Raw genomic sequence first — 20,627 nt, 5'->3', positions numbered from 1 at the left:
TTAAGAAGTGCTGTGAGTAGCAGACAATGACAGCATTGCTAGAAACAACCCTGAGAGACCCTGTGTCCAAGGGACATAACAGGGCACATCAGCAGAACATGGGGCATTCAGCAGAGCATAGGGCACACAGCAGGACATGGGGCACATCATGGGGCGCAGGGCATGGTGCACACCATGGGTTAAACAGCAGAACACGGGGGTACACAGCAGGGCATATCACAAGGCGCACACACACAGCATGGTACAGGGCACAGGGAGGCACATAGGGTACAGGGCACAAAACATGATGCAGGGTATACACACACACCATGGTACAGGGCAAACGATATTATTCATGCAGCAGGGCCAAAAACATGGTACAAGGCACAGCATGATACAGGGTGGTGCAGGGCACACAGCAGAGTACAGGGCACACAAAGTACACATGGTACAAGGGCACACAGCAGGGTAAAGTGTACACAATATGGTACAGGGCACACAGCAGGGTATACAACATTGTACAGGGCACACAACCTTCTTTCCTCCCATTCACCCCAGGTGCTTGTATGTGACATCACCTGGGGTGGATGGGAGGAAAGGAGGGGCCAACGGGAAGGATCGTGTTATGAGAGGTCTTATTACAGCCACTTCCCGCACTACTCTGCATTTTGGCTTAGAGTCGATCTACCCGTCAGCTGTCTGTGATTGACGGGTAGATCGCCGTGGAACCCCTGGGGACTTCGAGGAACCCTAGGGTTCCTGGGAACCCCAGTTGAGAAACACTGACTTAGACCATCGGGACGTCCCCAAACAGTGTCAAAACGAGGGGTGGGAAACAGCATAAAACACTTCACCCACCAAAACAGTGTGGGGGAAACCGTATAAAAACGTCACCCACACAGAGTGCTCCCTAACCGGGAAGTCACCACCTTATCTAACCGCATCAGAACTTGCGGTAACAATGCAACGGTGCATTTACTTAACGTAACTGTTTCTTGTCAAAAAAACTGAAAAAAAATGTAAGTGCAATTGCAAATTACACAGACGCCAGCCAAAACAGGCATCAGCTGATGCACTGACATCCACCTTGTAGAATTTTGTAAAGGTGTGAAGAGACGACCAAGTCGCCACTTTACACACTTGAGCAACTGACACTTGATGATGGAAGGTCCAAGAGGTTCCAATTGCCCTGGTGGAACGGGCCGTGACCGGAAAGGGGGGCACCTGCCCGTTCAAGGCATAGGTCTGAACCACAAATCTGTCTGATCCACCTGGAAATGGTGGCCGACGAGACCGCCACGCCTTTTTTTTCCCCCCGGACCAGCTACCAAAACAAAGTCTGACTTCTGAAAGGGAGCCGTGGCAGACAAATATACTTTTATAGCCCGGACCATGTCCAGGGAATGGAGGGCCACCTCCTTAGGATGTGTCGGTTTAGGACACAAAGATGGGAACACAATGTCTTCATTGATGTGGAATGCCAAAATCACCTTCGGCAGAAAAGAAGGTTGGGGACGCAACACCACCTTACCCTTATGGATAACCAGATAAGGTGACTTGCAGGACAAGGCCGCCAGTTCCGAAACCCTTCTGGTCGATGTAATGGCCACTAGAAAGACCACCTTCTGAGAAAGTCAACAGGGGAATCTCTGATATTCTCAAACAGCGGTTTCTGAATCGCCGATAACACCAGGTTCAAATACCACTGTGGTAGCTGTGGACGCACCAGAGAAGCTACACGTCGAACCCCCTAAACAAAAGTGTTCACTAGAGAGTGAGACACCAGAGGTCACTGGAAAAAATAAAAAATAAATAAAAAACAGTCAAGGCTGATATTTGTCCCTTTATGGTGCTTGAAAGCCAATTTCTGGTCTACTCCAAGCGCTGTAGAAACAGCAGGATCCTGGAAATGGAATAGGAGCGCGGACGCAATGCTTTCTCCTCCCACATAGCGAAGTAAACCATCCAGGTACGATGATATATTTTCCGAGAAGATTTCTGAGCTCTCAACATAGTTGAAATCACAGAGGCCGATAGGCCACAGTTCCTTAGCACCTGGCTCTCAACATCCATGCCGGTAAAACCAGCGATGGTAAAGCAGGATGGAGAATGGGACCTGGAGACAGAAGGTCTTCTCACATCGGTAGTCGCCAGGGAGCATCCGCAACCAGGCGTACTAGGTCGGCGTACCAGGGATGCTGCTGCCAATCTGAGGCAAATCAGAATTACCGGAATCCCCTTGTTCTCTACTCTGTGAAGCAGACGTGGTAGTAGCTTTAGCGGAGGAAAGGCGTAGCTCAGTTGGTACTGACCCCACTGAGCCACCAGAGCATCTGTCCAAGGCTCTCTTGTCCTGTACACGAATCTCGGCACCTTCCAATTGAGACGGGAAGGCAGGAGATCCACGTCTGGTGTGCCCCATCCCAGGCATAACAGCCTGAACACCTCCGGATGCAACGACCACTCTCCTGGGTCCAGCATCTGGTGACTTATGTAGTCCGCCTGCCAGTATTCCACTCCTGGGATGTAAATGGCCAATGTAGAGGTAGGAACGACTCCCCAGACCGAAGTGCCGGGGATCTCAGCCACCAGAGTAGGGAGTCACTGACTGACTCACCTGAATCTGCCGATCCAGGGATAAAGGAGATTTGTCCCATTTCGCCAAGATCTCCTTCTGCAAGACTCTGGTGTGAAACTGGGCGTACGGCACCGCCCCAGAGGCCCCCATGAGCCCCAGGACTCGCATGCAGAAGCGTAGCGACGACCACCTGCGGTTCATCAACCGTTTTACTGAGGCTCTGAGTCTCAAACAACAAAAAAAAAAGAAGAGCGGAAATCAGATTAGATCTAAAATACACTCCCTCACCGCCCACGGTAAAATTGTTATTTACTTATAACACATAAAGAAGCTATTCTCTTACAAATTCAAACCATAAACATTATGTCAGAGGGAAAAAAAACAAAAAAAACATTGATCTCCTAGAACATTAGCAGCGCTTGAGAAACTACCCTTGACTGACACTTGTAACAAGTATCCCTCACACTATGAGTAAAGGTTAAACATAGAATATAAGTGAAATAAAAAAAAAAATAATATGAATGAATGAATAACACTGTGGCCTAAAGCAAATCACAGAAATTAGTGCTAAACAGTTCATTCATTCCTGCAATAGGACACTGTGCAGTTCATTATTGAGTGAAGGTGACTGTGCCAGAAACTCATGCAACCAGTGTTGAAAGGCGATTCGCATGTGGTACTCAATCCTTCACCAAACCTGTGCAGTTCCCTGTGGATATTGCACTTACCAGACTCCACTGGTTTGAACGCTTATCGTATAAACAGGTACACCTCCTCGCATAACACAGCGTCCCCAATATGTCTTGAAAAACACAACATCTTTTAAAGCTTATCACAATATCAGTCACGCAATCTTTAACTTAACGTTAATGTTCTAGGAGATCAATGATTTTTTTTCCCTGTGACATAATGTTTATGGCTCTGAGTCTGCAGCTTGTCTGGAGGGAGAAACACTCTCGCTTCCACGGAGTCCAGCAGTAAGTAAGTAGGTACTCCAAACGCTGAGTCGGTATGAGCACCAACTTTTTTTTAGGTTCAACAGCCACCCAAATTCCTGCAGGGTTTACATGGCGATTGCCGCATCCTCCTTTAATTCTGAGGCGGAAGATGCTCTCAGGAGATCATCTAGGTAACCTTCGGTCGCGATCCCGCGTTGTCACAGCAACACCAAAATTGGAGCCAATAGCATGGTAAAGACTGGCTGATGCCAAGCCAAAGGGAAAAGCAACAAACTGGTAGTGGTTGTCCGACTGCCAATCGCAGAAACTTCTGATGCCGTAGGCATATGGGCATGTGCAGGTATGCATCCTGGATGTCCCAGGAAGTCCCCTTGATGGAGTGCAGCGACTGAGCGAACAGATTCCATTCTGAACCTCTGTACTTTCACAAAGCAGTTGAGGGCTTTTAGGTCCAAGATTGGATGTACCCCTTCCTTTTTGGGGACTACAGATTGGAGTAGAACCCCTGGAATCTTTCCGGGTCCGAAACAGGTACTATCACCCCGCGACTCAGCAGGTCCCTTACCGCCCCCTATTAGGCGAGCCGGGAGTAAGGGTATGCTGGAGGGGAAGAATCTGGTAGCCAAGAGAGGAACTATCTTGTAGCCAGAGGAAATCCGTTTGCAGACCCATTGGTCAGATAGCCGATGGGCCCACCGGTATGCAAACCTCCATGCGGTAGCACTCTTGCTCGAAGGCTTGCGGTTCCAAGGATGCTTTTGTCCCTCAGCGGTTGCCCTGTTCAGCTGGGGATGTTTAGCCCAAGCCCTGGATGGACAAAAAAGCAGTTTGTGAGCAGAAAAGCCTTCCTGGCCTGTTTGAGTAAGGTACTCTTACCACCTGTGGCATTCTTAATGAGGTCATCCAACGAGGCTCCAAAGAGCCGCTCCCCAAGGAAGGGCTTTTTTACATGCCTGGTCAGCCGACCAGCATTTTAACCAAATCAGGCGCCTCAGCACCACTGCTGACACTAAAGCCCTGGTTAACAGAGGGAGGGTATCCAGGGCCACGTCAAAACGTACTGAAGGCCTTGCACCAACTGGTCTGCTAGTTACACACAGACAGGAGAAGCCTGTTGCTCCCCCAATTTGTGGTGCAAAAGTTTTGCCCGGCCAGTACTGGTCGCATTGCTGACCCCACAACCGTAACCAAGGAACGGGCCACTGCCTCTGCCTTCCTGTCCGTGGGGTCCTTAAATGCAGGAGTCCCCTCTACCGGGATCGTGGTTACTTTATTTAACCTGGATACTGGGTCAATGACCAGAGGAGCCGACCAGTTTTTGAGAAGGCCCTCAAAGGGGTAACGCACTGCCATATATTTGGGGACCGAAAAGGTCAGTTGCGGTCTACCCCATTCCTTGCATATGAACTTATCTAAATAAGTCAGATACAGAAACACCTTAGGTGCACGGGCTGGCTTACGGGACCCAAAAGGGACCACTACCTCAGCAGAGGAATCTGCTGTGTCATGAATTTTCAGGGTAAAATTATACTGGTAACTGCTTCTAGAAGTTTATGGGACTGCTACCTATAAAGAAAGTTTGGCATTCACACAACCCGTCTGGGGAGGCCCCGAAACCTTTGTGCACATGTGGCATTGTTAAATTTGCTACCTGTTAGGAAGTTAAATCATCTTCTAACAACCGCTCCAATTGATCCTACTCACGGCAGGATGCTCCTGTATTTTGAATGTGTGAAGACTATATGGATTATATGTTTTGTGAAGCTACCATTTTATTGTACATATCCGTATACCTCTAAATAAAAAAAAAAAACTAAAAAAATAACCTGATCACAGCACCATGGCAGTTGCGGATCAAACAGAAACAGCTTCCCTGGCTGTAAACGACAGAAGGTTTAACCAATTCCCACCCAAGGACGTCATATGAAGCCTATGACTTTCAGTGGGAATATCTGAAGGATAGCCACTTTTTCAGTCGGCCATTCTGTGCACCATAAGAATGATCATAGCGGTGCTTTTCTGGGCTCTCCTGTGCCATCAGGGACCCGAAGAAATCATCGGCCGCTGCCGATCAGAGATTTCCGGTGACCATATGGTCATAAGTCATCTGACAGTTGGTGGCCCGGGCATGACGTTATGTCCAGGCCACGCTTGTAAACAAAGCCGCAATCGTGGCTGGAAAGCATGGAATCGTGAGTTTTTTTTTTTTTGATCTCATGCTTTCCAGCCTGGAGAGAAGCGGGTTCAATTTTATCCAAAAAGAGGACCTGTCATACACCATTCCTATTAAAAGGGATATTTACATTCTTTGTAATAGGAATAAAAGCGATCAAAAAAATGTTTTAAAGCGCCCCTGTCCCCAGTAGATCGCACACAGAAGCGAACGCACACCCAAGTCCCGCCCACATATGTAAATGTCGTTCAAACCATACATGTGAGGTATCACCGCGTGCGTTAGAGCGAGAGCAATAATACCAGCACTAGAACTCCTCCAACTATAAACTGGTAACCTGTAAAAAAATGTAAAGCCTGTTGGGTATCCATTTACTCGGCGTAACTTCATCTTTCACATTATTGGGCTAATTTTACTGGTTTGTTAATTCATGCAAGTTGTTTTTTTCCCCCCCAAAAAAACAAAGCGCGTTTAGCCTGCCCATAGAATCTCGGCCGGTTCCTGCTGAACCAGCCGAGATTCTTAAGAGTGTATTACTTGCCTTAGTCTCAGGTCAGGATACACACATAAAATGGCTTCCATATACTTCACCTATTTAGTTGTTTGACCAGAATTCCATTTTAGGCAAAATTCCCAAAAATACCAAATGCAGTTATAGTCCAGTTTAAAATAGAGATTACTCACCTTCCTACATTTAATCAGATGATAAGGAAAACGACACGCTCTTATTTGGTGGTTAGAATCATAAGGGCATTGCAGAAGTCTAAATGGATCCTGTGCATCTAAAAAAAAAAAAAAAAAAAAAAAATGATGATATAAGCATCATCCAAAATGGACATCTCATTTCATCAATTTTTAGCCATCTTAATTCATCCTTAACCTTAAAAAAAAAAATGTAATAGGATTTTTAAAACCGCTTACCTGTAAAATCCTTTTCTTGGAGTACATCATAGGACAGTCTCAAGTAATTACTGGGTGGGTTATAGGCCTACCTTCAGGTGTTGAAACTGGTATAACCAATACAGGAAGTTGACTCCCCTATATAACCCCTCCTCCTTCCAGGAGCACTCAGTTTTTGTAGCCAATATAAGAAATATACTGTCACCCCATAAAACAGAGGGGCGGGAGCTGTGTCCTATGATGTACTTCAAGAAAAGGATTTTACAGGTAAGCGGTTTTAAAAATCCTATTTTCTTTATCGTTCATCATAGGACACAGAGTCTCAAGTAATTACTTGGTGGGATGTTCCACAGCAATGCTACTTGAGGGGAGGGAGACACAACCCGTAGGGTAACCCCCAGACCTGAGGACTTATACTGCTGCCTGCAGCACACTGCGCCCGAAGCCGATATCCTCATTCTATCTTACATGCACTTGATAAAATTTTGCAAATGTATGTACTGAAGGCCAAGCCGTGGCCTTGCAGATTTGAGACCTGGAGGCCTGGTGACGCACTGCCCAAGAAGCACCAACCGCTCTTGTAGAGTGCGCCTTAACTTGAAAAGGGGGAATCTTTCCCTTTAGATCATAAGTTTGAATTATAACTTGCCAAATGCACTTAGCGACAGTGGATTTTGACGCTGCCTGTCCCTTCTTAGGACCCTCTGGCAGAAGAAATAAGACATCAGTCTTACAAATCGGAGCAGTTTTCTTAAATACATTTTCACTGCTCTCACTACATCAAGACAATGTAGTGACCCTTCTTCCCTGGAACAAGGTCTTGGGAAAAAAACCCTGGCAGGACAATATCTTCATTCAGATGAAAGCCTGAAACCACTTTTGGCAAAAAAACCTGGACGAGGGCGCAACACCACTCTGTCCTCATTAATAATCAAATATGACTCTTTACAAGAAAGAGCAGCCAATTCTGAAATCCTCCTTGCTGAGGATATAGCAACAAATATCAGCTTCCTAGTCAGAAGGACTAAGGGAACATGCTGCAACGGTTCGAATGGCTGTTTTTGTAACACTGACAAAACTAAAATTTAAGTCCCAAGGGCTTAAGAGTGATTTAACTGGCGGATTAATCCGCAGCACTCCTTGCATGAAACCCTGGACTAAAGAATGCATAGCAAGCAGTCTTTGAAATAAAAATTGATAAGGCTGAGACCTGGCCCTTAATAGTACTCAGGGCCAACTTCATCTCTACGCTTAATTGTAGAAAGGTAAGAATTCTGCCTATGATATATCTCCGAGGGTACCAACCCTTGGACTCACCAGGAAACATAAGCTTTCCAGGCTCTCTAATATATAGCTCTAGAAGCTGGCTTCCTAGCATTAATCAAAGTAGAGATAACTGACCTGGAAAGCCCACGTTTATTCAGAATGTGGGTCTCAATAGCCAAGCCGTGAAATTATTATTATTTTTTTTCCGTAAACATTTTATTGAAAATAAGGAGATATACATAAAAGGAGCAAACATTTACAGCCAGTGATTATTCCACATAAACAAATGTGCAGTTATGCTAGATCGCGCCTAAGACTCATGTATACAATGACAAGAGTAAAACGCATACAATATGTCCAAGGAGGGGGAAATGGCTAATTCAGTTACAGAAATTTGAGCCTCAGGCCCGAAGAACCCTAGCGATCTGAACCAAGTCAGATGTAGACAAACACTGGCCACTTCATATAGTGGGGTAGTTAAAGAGACAGAGGTAGATATAAGAAGGAAAAGAGAGGGGGGTATGGGGGGAAGGGTGTATTATGACGCCTAAGGAGATATGGATGAGATGGCATCAAAGATGAGAGTCGCAGAGAAGGGATGATAGAAGATAGAAGGGGGGAGGGGGTGAGGTCTTCACCAGCTGCCCTCCCCTAGGCTCACAATCAACAAAAGTTCTACTGTACAACGGCAACTGTGGATCACTTACAGCCAAGAAAACTCCTTACGGGGTAGACCTGCTGCTCAAAGTGGACAATTCCATGGTATTTTGATATATCTGGGAGGCCTTAAAAGATAACCAGTTGCCCCAAGTTGCAGCGTACAAGGCAGTCTTATCCAGTGAAGTATGAATCAGCTCCTCCATCTCTGCCACTCTGTCAATGCGATGGAACCATTCAGTTAAGGTCGGCACAGAAGCCGCTCGCCAATGGATCAGTATACACATTCTAGCCGCATTGATCATATGTGGTGCAAGTGATCTATGATATTTTTTTCGGGGAATCTCAGACAAGTGTAGAAGATACTGCGCGGGAGAGAAATTCAAAGGAAAGGTAGATACTATCGTCAACACCTCATGAACGCCCTGCCAAAATGGTACCAGAGAGGGACAGCTTCACCATATATGGAGGAACGTGCCCGTCTCTGCACCACAACGCCAGCACTCTTTTGGTACATCCGGGGCAAATCTATGGAGCACCTCCGGTGTTCTGTACCATTAAATTTAGCGTCCGTAAAGTAGGATGGAATATCGGCCCTTGAAATGGCAGGTCTGGCCTTAGTGGGAAGAGCCCTGGACCCTCCACTGCCATCCTTACGATCTCTGCGTACCATGACCTTCTGGGCCATGCTGGTGCTACCAGTATTACCTATTTTCTTTCCAGCTTGATCCTGCAAAGAACTTGAGGTAGCAACTGAATTGGGGAAAAGTGCATAGATCAGTAAAAACTGATCCCACGGAGTCGCCAACGCATCTGTTCCATATGCGAGTGGGTCCCCTGTCCTGGATGCAAAGTTGACTAGCTTAGTGTTGAATCTGGATGCTAGAAGGTCTACGTCCGGAGACCCCTATCTTTGGCAAACAGCCTGAAACACCTTGGGGTGAAGAGACCAGACCATTCTCCTGGGAATAACTGCCGGCGATAGTCCACCTGCCAATTCTCTACTCCCGGAATGAAAACTGCCGATAGGCATAGGACATTCTCTTCTGTCCAAGTTAGAATCTGGTTAACCTCTCTGAGCTGAGAGACTCTTGGTGACCCCTTGTGATTGATATATGCCACAGCCGTGGCATTGTCTGACTGGATCCTGGCAGGACAATTCTTTAACCTGGAGGTCCAGGTTTCTAGAGCCAGATACACTGCCAGAATCTCTAGGATGTCAATGGGCAAGGCTCCTACTCCCCAGCCTAAAAGGCTGGCATCTGTCGTTACTACCTTCCAGATAATTGATCTGAAGGACTTTCCCTTTAGCACGTTCCAAGATAGTAACCATCAGCTGAGGCTTTGGGACACTCATGGGGACAGCCACATTGGCAAGTCCAAAGCTTGAATCGTTTTGTTCCAAGCAGACAGAATACTGATTTCAGTTCAACCTCATGCAAAGGCGAATTGAAGGATTTCTCTTCAACCTGATCATCCTCACCAGCTCCTGTATGGAGCTGATCCTTGCGGGAGGCAAGAACACCCTCTTCTGGGCTGTGTCTATGATCAGGCCCAGATACTCCAGCCTTCTTAGTGGCTTTAAGGAGGATTTCTTTAGGTTGGGAACCCAAACCTTCCAGGTAACTGCTTGTGATGGCTACACCTTGCTTCAAGAAAGCCACTGACTGGTCTATTAACAATAGATCGTCTAAGTAAGCCAAGACAGTTATGCCCTGTGCCCTTAACCTGACTAGAGGTGGGGCTAATACCTTAGTGAATACCCGAGGTGTTGTAGCAAGCCCGAAGGGCCAGGCTATTAATTGAAAATGTTTCTGTTCTACTTTGAACCGCAGAAATCTCTGGTGAGGAGGAAATATATGGACAAGCAGCTATGCATCTCTGACGTCGATGGACGCCAGAAGTTTTTCTTCTTGCAGGATGAAAACGACTATCTTGATTGACTCCATGGAAATGGAGCGGATTTTCATGAACCGATTTAGATTACGCAGATCTAGACTTGGACTGATATTCCCATTTGGCTTTGGCACCGTAATTAGGTTTGAGTAAAACCTCAAACCTTACTCTTGTTTGGGAATCTGTCTGATCACCATTTGAGCCAATAATCTGTCTAATGCTTGCAACAGGGATTGCCTTTTCCTTGGGAACCTTTGATCTCAGAAAACGAGATGGTGGAAACTCACAAAGCTCTAGCTTGTATCCTAGAGACACTGTGGAGAGTGTCCATTTGTCCTGAATCTCCCTTTGCCAGACTTCTGAGTACATCAGAAGTCTCCCCCCCCTCCCCACCTTGATGAAGGAGGGGGGGGGGGGATTGTTTGAATGTATTTATCCAAACTATCGTCAAATAATAGTTCTCCCTTAAAGGGGAAACTAGTTAGAAGGTTCTTAAAAAGGTGTCTCAGCTGACCAACCCTTTAACCAAAAGGGTCCTTCGCATATGTACAAGTACAAACGCAAGGCGTGATGCCTGGTGAATAGAATCCTTCATAGCGTCAACAGCAAAGCATAATGCTTTAGGTAGCTCGGCCAGTTCCTGTGCTTGTTATGCAGGGAGCTCATCTGAGAGCATCTTTGAACTGGTCAAAAGGACTGACAGATGCCTATAGCTGCAATTGCAGGCTGAGCAACAGTACCTGCTAAGAAAAAAAGATTTTAAAAGACCTTCCAACTTCGTATCTGTTGGATCTTTAAGCATAAGCACATTGTCCACTGGGTAAAAAAAAAATATATTTTTTTTTCACATTGGAAATCGCAGCGTCAACTGCTGGAACTTTCCATCTTTTAGTGAATCTCTTCCATAGGATAGAGCTTTGCGAGTCTCTTTGGAAGAGAAAAAAATGCTTATGCGGATGATCCCATTCGGTATAAATAAGCTTTTTTAGTAATGCGTGGACGGGAAACACATGCAAAGGCTGTAAAGGCTTCAAAGAACCCAAGGAAGAGACCGGCCCTTCAGCTAACTCTGTTAGGGGTAGCATGCAAGTAGAGCGAACCATCTTTGCAAGCCTCTGTACTTCAGATTGTGAAGTAGGGATCCTTGGGAACTTCAAGTATTGTTTCCTCCGCAGAGAAATAATCGCATGTCTTTCCTCCCGGTCATCTGAGGGCAATACCCCATCCTGTCCCCATAATTCTCTTGGACCCTCCACTGACTGTAAAGAGTCTAAGGTGGGGGAGGGGGATCTAGGGTGCTTCTTATACACTGGATGAAGGATGCGATTAAAGCTGCTAATCTTACTTCTGCAAGGCAGAGGAAACCTCTACAGGGGCTGAAGTGTGTGAAGCAGTTGCACCACCGCTAGCTTCCAATGACTCACCCTGGCTTGCCATGTCTGATCTCTCCGAAGAGGAAGACAGTATGGAGGCATAACTGATTCCCAGCGCCGGGAGGGAGGGGGTGACACCTTAGGTGCCTTTACGGTAGGTCTGGAAGACATAGTGCAAAGCACAAGCAGAGGTACACATAAAATAACAGTTCTTTTGCTACTAAGTAACAATAGTTTTTCCTGTCTGGAAATGCCCGTTTACAACCTTACGTGCCCAGCGCTCTGGTGTCTTAGTGTGACAGACTGCCTCTCTTCAGTTAAAAAGTCTTTCTGAAATGAGAGGTCTGTGATATAAAGCCTCAGATGGAACCCGATTGGCATCCTCAGCGCTTCCGCTATGCGGCGAGTGCTGTGTGTGTGTGTGTGTGTGTGTGTAAGTTACATCCACACAGCGCCACGTGACCTTGCGGACATGCCCCTCTGCGTTCTCAGGCCCTGCTAGGGACCCGAATTGCCAACACAAAGGTGAACGTACTATACACCTCTACAAGGGGGGAGGGGAAGAAAGGAAGGGGGGGGGGTTCTGTCAGCAGATTTATCTTTTTTTTTTTAAACCGCAGAAGCATAGGGCGTTTCCCAATGTTACTAGGTGGAAGTGCTGGGTTGTAATTAAACCATGCAGCTAAAGCAGCTGCGTCAACCAATCAGCCACCGCCCATATAGAAGTTTATACACATCTCTGTATTAGCAACTGCTGTATTTTTACCAAATCCCACCAGATCTAAGTAAGAACCCCCTCTGCCGCTGGGACAACACATGTTCTGAGACAGAGCTGCACTAAGACACATAATAGGTAGTGTAAGTTATTCCTTATAAAAGGAGACATTTATAAGGCATATAAGGTATATTGAAGGAAAAAGCAAAGCTTCTTCACTTACCTTGTCCTCGCTGCAGGATACTGCCGATTTAACAGACAGATCCAACTTTCACCCATCACAGCGGGCAGTGTAGTTTAAACCTTCAAAGACTGGGGCCCTTTTAATAGGGGTTCCACTCCTTTCGGCTTTGTATAGCACCCCTGAGGACAACTTTAGGAAATGTAGCAAGACCAAAAAGAGTCCTGGCTCCTAGGGTCCAGCTCTCAGAGAGAAGCTTTACAGGCAAAAACCTTGTTCTTGAATCGAGATCCAGGTACCATCCTATGGCTTCAATGGCGAGGATGGATCCAGTTGTGGAGGTTTTTTTAAATACAGCATGGATCCCTCCTGGAGCTCCGCAAAGCACATTTTCACTCGTGACCAACACCTTAGACACTGGCGAAAAAAACTGAGTGCTCCTGGAAGGAGGAGGGGTTATATAGGGGAGTCAACTGCCTGTATTGGTTATACCAGTGTCAACACCTGAAGTTAGGCCCATAACCCACCAAGTAATTACTTGAGACTGTGTCCTATGATGTATGATAAAGAAAATAATTTTTTTGATACAGATTTTTGATATAACTGTAAGGATATGTTACTGAAAGCTAAAAAATTCTTATTTGATTAACTTTTACCAAAAATTCCCATCCATGTAGCATGTGAACATTTAGTCTTATTACCCTCCTGCCTTGCGCCACAAAAAAAACAAAACACTTAAGGGTTTCCTCATGCATTCTAATTTTAGTCATTTAATTGTATAAATCGCAATTATAAGGGAATCTATAAATTGTAATGTACTTTTCGTGAAACAGTGACATATACATGTTTTATTTGCCCAATCATATTGCTCCCTGTTCCGACCACTCCCCTTTGCCAGCATTTTTATTGTAAGAATCCCCATTCAATTATAGCTTGATGAAGGAGCGCGGCTACCATGTCATTGTAGCCCGTACGCTCACGGAACGTGTCGCATTTCCAGTAACGGCATCTCTCCGCGTCTGCTGCTTTCCATGCTCCAAGCTTCGTTCTGAGTTTATCTCCACCGCGGCCAGCATTTCCATCGTGCAGTGTACACAACAGATGACCTCCAGAGCGCAGCAGAGAGGAAGAGTTCCTGACGAAAACTGAATATCTCCCCCTGATGGATGATTCTTATACTTACATGCTCATGATGATTACACAAAATGTGAGTTGCCTGTGCATTTATAATTTATAAAATAAAATTTTGTGCTAAATCTACATCCAGAGGCGTCCCTCTCCTTACTTTCTCTTAGAACCTGGTTTCAGTTCCCCATCGGAGGCAGCCCTGCATGTGGTTTACTTATTGTCAGCTCTCCTTCCCAGCACTTACCGACTGTGGACTCTTGTATGGACTTTTGACACAGTGTATATATCGAATTAGATATATTTTAGTTAGTTATTTTCCCTTCCCCCCCTCCCATTTTATTTTAATATAAACAGTTTCTCTGCCCATGAAAGGCTTTGATGATATTACCAGTGAGTTGTGCTTTTACTTGTTTAAAATGGCCGCTGAAGCCCAGGAGAGCATGCTGCCTTGCCCACACCTAAAATGGCATCCCGAAAACAGCTCCATGGAGAAATCAATGGCGGTGGCCTCACAGACACCTTCCGGGGCATGAAAAACAAGACCCAGGACACCGCTAGCCAGCGCATCCCCCCCCCCCAGGTGGGAGCCCCCCCCCCCCCCCCCCGGAGAGCACCTGCATAGCACAGACACACCGCTCAGCAGCCACATGCAGCATGTGATGGCCGGACTGGGGAGACTACAAGGATAAGAGTATCCAGCCGGTCACGCTTCTGCAGAAGAAAAAAACAAAAACAAAAAAAAACGCATGGACCGATGGGCCCGCAGGGTTCCCAAATCCATATCCTTCACTAAGCAAAATAAAACTGATGGCTGCATGGCAGGCTGGAGGGTTGTTGCCCAAGGGACCGCCCCCTGGGCGGAACTAAGAGTTCTGAGTGTTGTATTACAACTAATGCCTAGTATCTGCTAGTAATGGAGCATAACCCAATGGCTAAGAGAGGAGCTGTGTCAGTCGGTGAATATTAGAGAAATAGTTCCTGACCATGCTTCTCCCTGGTCACAACCATGGCCGCCAAACAACTGTATACAGAGAGGGACAGCAATCAGCATGAACAGATCTCCAGACACCCAGGGGAGAGAACAGACACCCAGGGCACAGCCATCCAGCACAGCCCCTCACCCAAGGTGAGAGCCCCCTCCAGGGGGCCCCTGTTTAATGTCACACACACCGCTCAGCAGCCCATGCAACATCCCTCACGGGGGGGATAGGGACAGGGAGAGAAGAGGGAGGAGAGGGACCCCTGAATTGACCTCCCAGGGAATGCCCAGCCCCACCGAGGCAGGGAGAGCTGTACTTACCATTCCGGACATTCCATCACAGAACCACTCTCCGATCAGTACGGGATGGCTGCTGGCCCAGCGCACACTGACATCAGTAGCCCGGTCATGTGTGCCCAGGAGCATTGCACTCACCAGCCGCCTCTGGAGCCTGAGGGGCATGTCGTGGCCGACCCAGCGCAGAGCTCTGGTCTGCACACGCACGCTGGCCAGGCTGGGGAGACTACAAGGATAAGGGTATCCAGCTTTTCACCCATCCGGCTGTTGATAGCAGATCACAGGATCTTAATCTTGTGCAAAAGGCAAACTTCTGCAGAAAAAAAAAATCCACAGACCGATGGGCCCACAGGGTTCCTAGGTCCATCTCCTTCACTAGGCAGAAAAAAAAAAACTGAGGCTGCAGGAAGCAGGCTGGGGGATTGTTACTGAAGGGACAGCCTCTCTGGCTTCCGACATTGAGTGTCAGTCGCTCTGGTGAGTAAGATGGCGATTTAGTCGTCCGTTCACCCTTTTACCAAATTCTACAGAGTGGATGTAAGCGCATCGTCTGATGCCTGCTTGACCGAAAAGTTTGTGGGCGGTCATTTAATGTTGCAATTCTGCACTACTTTTTCGGTTTAAAGAAAATACAGTTGCCTTTGAGTATAATGCACTGTTGCATCGTTATCACAAGTTCTGATGCGGTTAGATAAAGGTGGTGGTGACGTTCTGTTATGCAGTTTCCCACCCCTCGTTATGATACTGCTTGTGGACGTCCCCATGGCCAAGAATAAAGGAACTGTGTCAGTGAGTGAAAGAGAGATAGATATATAGATATATACACACAAAAGTATTTAGTCAGCCACCAATTGTGAAAGTTCTCCCACTTAAAAAAAAGATGAGAGGCCTGTAATTGTCATAGGTATATCTCAACTATGAGAGACAAAATGTGGAAACAAATCCAGACATTGTCTGATTTGGAAAGAATTTGCAAATTATGGTGGAAAATAAGCAATTTGGTCAATATCAAAAGTTTATCTCAATACTTTGTTATATATTCTTTGTTGGCAATGACAGAGGTCAAACGTTTTCTGTAAGTCTTCACAAGGTTGTCACACACTGATGCTGGTATGTTGGCCCGTTCCTCCATGCAGATCTCCTCTAGAGCAGGGATGTTTTGGGGCTGTCGGTGGGCAACACAGACTTTCAACTCCCTCCAAAGGTTTTCTATGGGGTTGAGATCTGGAGACTGGCTAGGCCACTCCAGGACCTTGAAATGATTCTTACGAAGTCACTCCTTCGTTGCCTGAGCGGTGTGTTTGGGATCATGGTCATCTTCAATACCCTTGCTGATGGGAAGAGGTTTGCACTCAAAATCTCACTATACATGGCCCCATTAATTCTTTCATGTACAGGAATCAGTCGTCCTGGACCCTTTGCAGAGAAACAGCCCCAAAGCATGATCTTGCCCAGTCCATTACTCCTGTGAGCCGGCGAAGGAAGGGGGCACCGGAACACCCTCCTCACGTGCAGGAAGGTGCTGGGCTGGTCTTGAGCATAAAATCTGAAGGTACTGCCAAAACCCTCTCCTTGGGAGAGAGCCCAGCCCCTCTGGTTCCCCAGCAGTGCTTCCACCATGGCAGAGGAAACACTAAAACTGACGGCATGGTGGAAGCAGCTACTTTTAAAAGGGGCATTGTCACGCAGTGTTTCCTGTAAAGAGGTGGAGCTATGCTCTCTCTCCAAGGTGCTGTCCTGAAAAGGTGAAGGGAGAAAATTCTATTTTCTCTTACGTTCACCGACTGACAGCACTTTAGACCATCGGGACGTCCCCAAGCAGTACCAAAAACGTGGGGTGGGAAACAGCATAAAAACTTCATCCACAATGGCATGTGGGAACAAGTATAAAAAAAAACTTGACCCACAAAGAAATTCTGGGAACAGCAAAGAACTTATCCATAAAAAAAAAAAACTGAGTGCTCCTTAATCTGGGAGTCACTACCTTACAAACCTCCTCAAAAAAATGCAACAGTGCATTTACTAGAAGGTACCGTGTTTTTCACCAAAAACACGGAAAAAAATGTAAGTGCAATTGCAAATTACACGTCAGCCTGCAAAACTTTGCGGCCAAAAGAAGCATCAGCCGATGTACCGACATCTACCTTGTAGAATTTTGTAAATGTGTGAACAGACGACCCAGTCACGGCTTTACACTTGAGCAACAGACGCTTGATGTCAGAAGGGCCAAGACGTTCCAATTGCCCTGGTGGAGTGGGCCGTGACCGGAAAGGGGGACACCTGCCCCTTCAAGGCATAGGCCTGTACTACAATTTGTCTAATCCACCTGGAAATGGTGGCCGACGAGACAGCCATGCCTTTTTTCGGACCAGCCACCGAAACAAAGGAGTCTGACTTCCGAAAGGGAGCCGTAGCTGACAAATGCACCCTCAGAGCCAAGACCACGTCCAGGGAATGGAGGGCCACCACTTAAAGATGTGTAGGTTTTGGACACAGATGGTAACACAATGTCTTCACTGATGTGGAACGCAGAAACCACCTTCGGGGGAAAAGAAGGTTGCAGACACAACACCACCTTATTCTTGTGGATAACCAGATAGGGCGACTTGCAGGACAAGGCCACCAGTTCCGAAACCCTCCTGGCCAATATAATGGCCACTAGAAAGAGCCAACAGAGGGATCTCTGATATTTTCTGAATCGCTGATAACACCAGGTTGAGATCACACGAGGGTAACGGCGGACGCACCGGAGGAACTACATGTCGGAGACCCTGAACAAAAAAGTGTTCACTAGAGAGTGAGACTCCAGGGGTCGCTGGAAGAAGAAAAAAAAAAAAAAAAAAAAAAAAAAAAAAAAGACAGCCAAAGCTGATATTTGTCCTTTAATGGTGCTTAAAGCCAATTTCTGGTCTACTTTCTGTAGAAACAGCAAGAGCCTGGATATAGATAAAGAGCGCAGACGCCATCCTTTTTCCTCACACATGGAGATGTAGGCCTTCCAGGTACGATGATATATCTTCCAAGAAGAAGATCTGTGCTCTCAGCATAGTTGGAATCGCCGAGTCCAAAATGTTTCTCAACACCTGGCTCTCAATAGCCATGCCGTTAAAACCAGCAATGGTAAAGCAGGATGGAGAATCGGACCTTGAGACAGCAGGTCATCTCGTAACGGCAGTCACCATGGGGCGTCCGCCACCAGGCACACTAGATCTGCCTACCAGGAAAGCGGGGGCCAATCTGGGGCAATCAGTATTACTGGAATCCCCTCGGCCTCCACTCTGCGGAGCAGACGTAACAGTTTCAGCGGAGGAAAGGCATAGATAAGCTGGTACTGATCCCACGGAGCCATCAGCGCGTCTGCCCAAGGATCTCTTGTTCTGGATACGAATCTCGGCACCTTCCGATTGAGACGGGAAGCCAGAAGATCCATGTCTGTTGTGCCCCATCGCAGGCACAGTAGCCTGAACACATCCGGGTGCAACGCCCATTTCTTCTGGGTCCAGCATCTGACGACTCAGGTAGTGCGCCTGCCAGTTCTCCATTCCCGGGATGTAAATGGGTGACAGGGCGGTACATGTCGCCCTGCCCACTAAAGACTGCGAGTGACCTCCCATGCACTGGCCGAGCTTCTTGTTCCTCCTTGATGGTTGACATATGCCACCGCCGTGGCGTTGTCCGACTGCATCCTGATCGGATGCCCTCTAAAGTCTTATCGACCATGTGGAGAGGCATAGCCTGATTGCTCGCAGCTCAAGCACGTTGATCGGCAACTTGGATTCCTCCTCCGACCAGAGGCCCTGGGTCGACTGAACTCCCATTACTCCACTCCAGCCGGTTAGGCTGGCGTTCGTTGTGATCACTGTCCAATGTAGCGGTAGGAACGACTTCCCGGACCAAAGTGCCGGAGATCTCAGCCACCAAAGAAGGGAATCCCTGACTAACTGGCTCACCTGAATATGCCGATCCAGGGATAATGAAGATTTGGGCCATTTTGTCAAGATCTCCTTCTGCAAGACTCTGGTGTGAAACTGGGCATACGGTTCTGCCTCGAAGGAGGCCACCATGAGTCCCAGGACTCGCATGCAGAAGCGTAGCAACGACCACCTGCGGCTCATCAGCAGTTTTACCGCAGCTCTGAGAGTCTGCTTCTTGTCTGAAGGGAGAAAGTCTCGCTTCCATGGAGTCCAGCAGTAAGCCTAGGTACTCCAAGAGCTGAGTCGGTACAATCAATGACTTCTTTAGGTTCAACAGCCACCCAAATTCCTGCAGGGTCTGCATGGTGACTGCCACATCCTCCTTTAATTCTGAGGCGGAAGATGCTCTCAGGAGGGGATAGTCTAGGTAACCTACGATCACGATCCTGCGTTGTCGCAGCAACGCCAAAACAGGAGCCAAGCGCTTGGTAAAGACTCAGGGGGCTGATGTCAAGCCAAAGGGGAGAGCCACAAACTGGTATGGGTATGTGCAGGTACGCCTCATGGATGTCCAAAGACGCCAGGGAGTCCCCTTGATGGCGTGCAGCGTTACTGAGCGAACAGATTACATTCTGAACCTCTGTACTTTTACAAACTAATTGAGAGCTTTGGAAAGATTGGACATACCCCTTCCTTTTTGGGAACTACAGATTGGAGTAGAACCCCTGGAATCTTTGCGGCTCCGGAACAGGTAATCTCACCCCGCGACTCAGCAGCTCCCTTACTGCACCATCAGGGCCTCCCGGGAATACAGGTATGCTGGAGGGGAAGAATCTGTTTTGCGGCCAGGAGAGGAATGATCTTGTAGCCGGAGGAAATCAGATCGCAGACCCATTGGTCGGACAGCCAAGGCCCACCGGGCTGCAAACTCCCAAAGGCGATCCCCACTCGTGTTGCAGCCGGGGGCAAACCTTCATGCGGTAGCACTTTTGTTTGCAGGCTTGCGGTTCCAGTGATGTGTTTGTCCTTCAGAGGTCGTCCCGTCAGTAGAGTAGAAAATGAGGGCCCTTGCCTACGGCGTGGTTCCTTAGCCTTCCTGGCCTGTGGCAGTAATGTACTCTTACCACTTGTGGAATATTTAATACTGTCATCCAACGAGGCTCCAAATAGCCGCTCGCCAAGGAAGGGTAAATCCGTCAGGGTTTTTTTAGATGCCTGGTCAGCCGACCAGCATTTTAGCCAAATCAGTGGAAGAGTATCCAGGGCCCCATCACAAACGTACTTAAAGCCTTGCACTAACCGGTCTGCTAGTTCCATGCAGACAGGAGAAGCCTGTTGCTCCCCCAATTCGTAGTGCAAAAGTTTTGCCCACTCAGTAAGTGTGTGTGACACAAGTGCAGATGCCAGTACTGGTCGCACTGCTGACCCCACAACCGTAAACAAGGAACGAGCCACTGCTTCGGCCTTCCCGACGATGGGATCCTTAAAGGCAGGAGCCCCCTCTACCGGGATCGTGGTTACTCCTGGATACTGGGGGGGTCCACGACCGGAGGAGCCGACCGTTTTTTGAGAAGGCCTCCTCAAAGGGGTAACACACCGCCATGTATTTGGGGACCGAAAAGGTCTGTTGCA

The 20,627-nt window shown here is 47.4% G+C and overlaps 1 protein-coding gene across 1 annotated transcript in view; it reads right to left on the bottom strand.

Annotated features, from left to right (window-relative positions):
- Positions 1–20,627, bottom strand: part of LOC143983738 (gametocyte-specific factor 1-like) — a 189,422-nt gene that overhangs the window by 110,626 nt on the left and 58,169 nt on the right. The window contains exon 4 of the mRNA XM_077483781.1: positions 6,374–6,471. Within this exon, the coding sequence (XP_077339907.1) occupies positions 6,374–6,471 (98 nt within the window). The remainder of the gene's footprint in view (positions 1–6,373; positions 6,472–20,627) is intronic.

Source organism: Lithobates pipiens, unplaced genomic scaffold, assembly GCF_037356315.1.
Source record: "Lithobates pipiens isolate NorthernLeopardFrog02 unplaced genomic scaffold, aLitPip1_a1.2 Scaffold_16, whole genome shotgun sequence".
In the NCBI taxonomy this organism is placed as follows: Eukaryota; Metazoa; Chordata; class Amphibia; order Anura; family Ranidae; genus Lithobates; species Lithobates pipiens.
The sequence above is the reverse complement of the archived record's forward strand: the minus strand, read 5'-3'. Positions and strand labels throughout refer to the sequence as shown.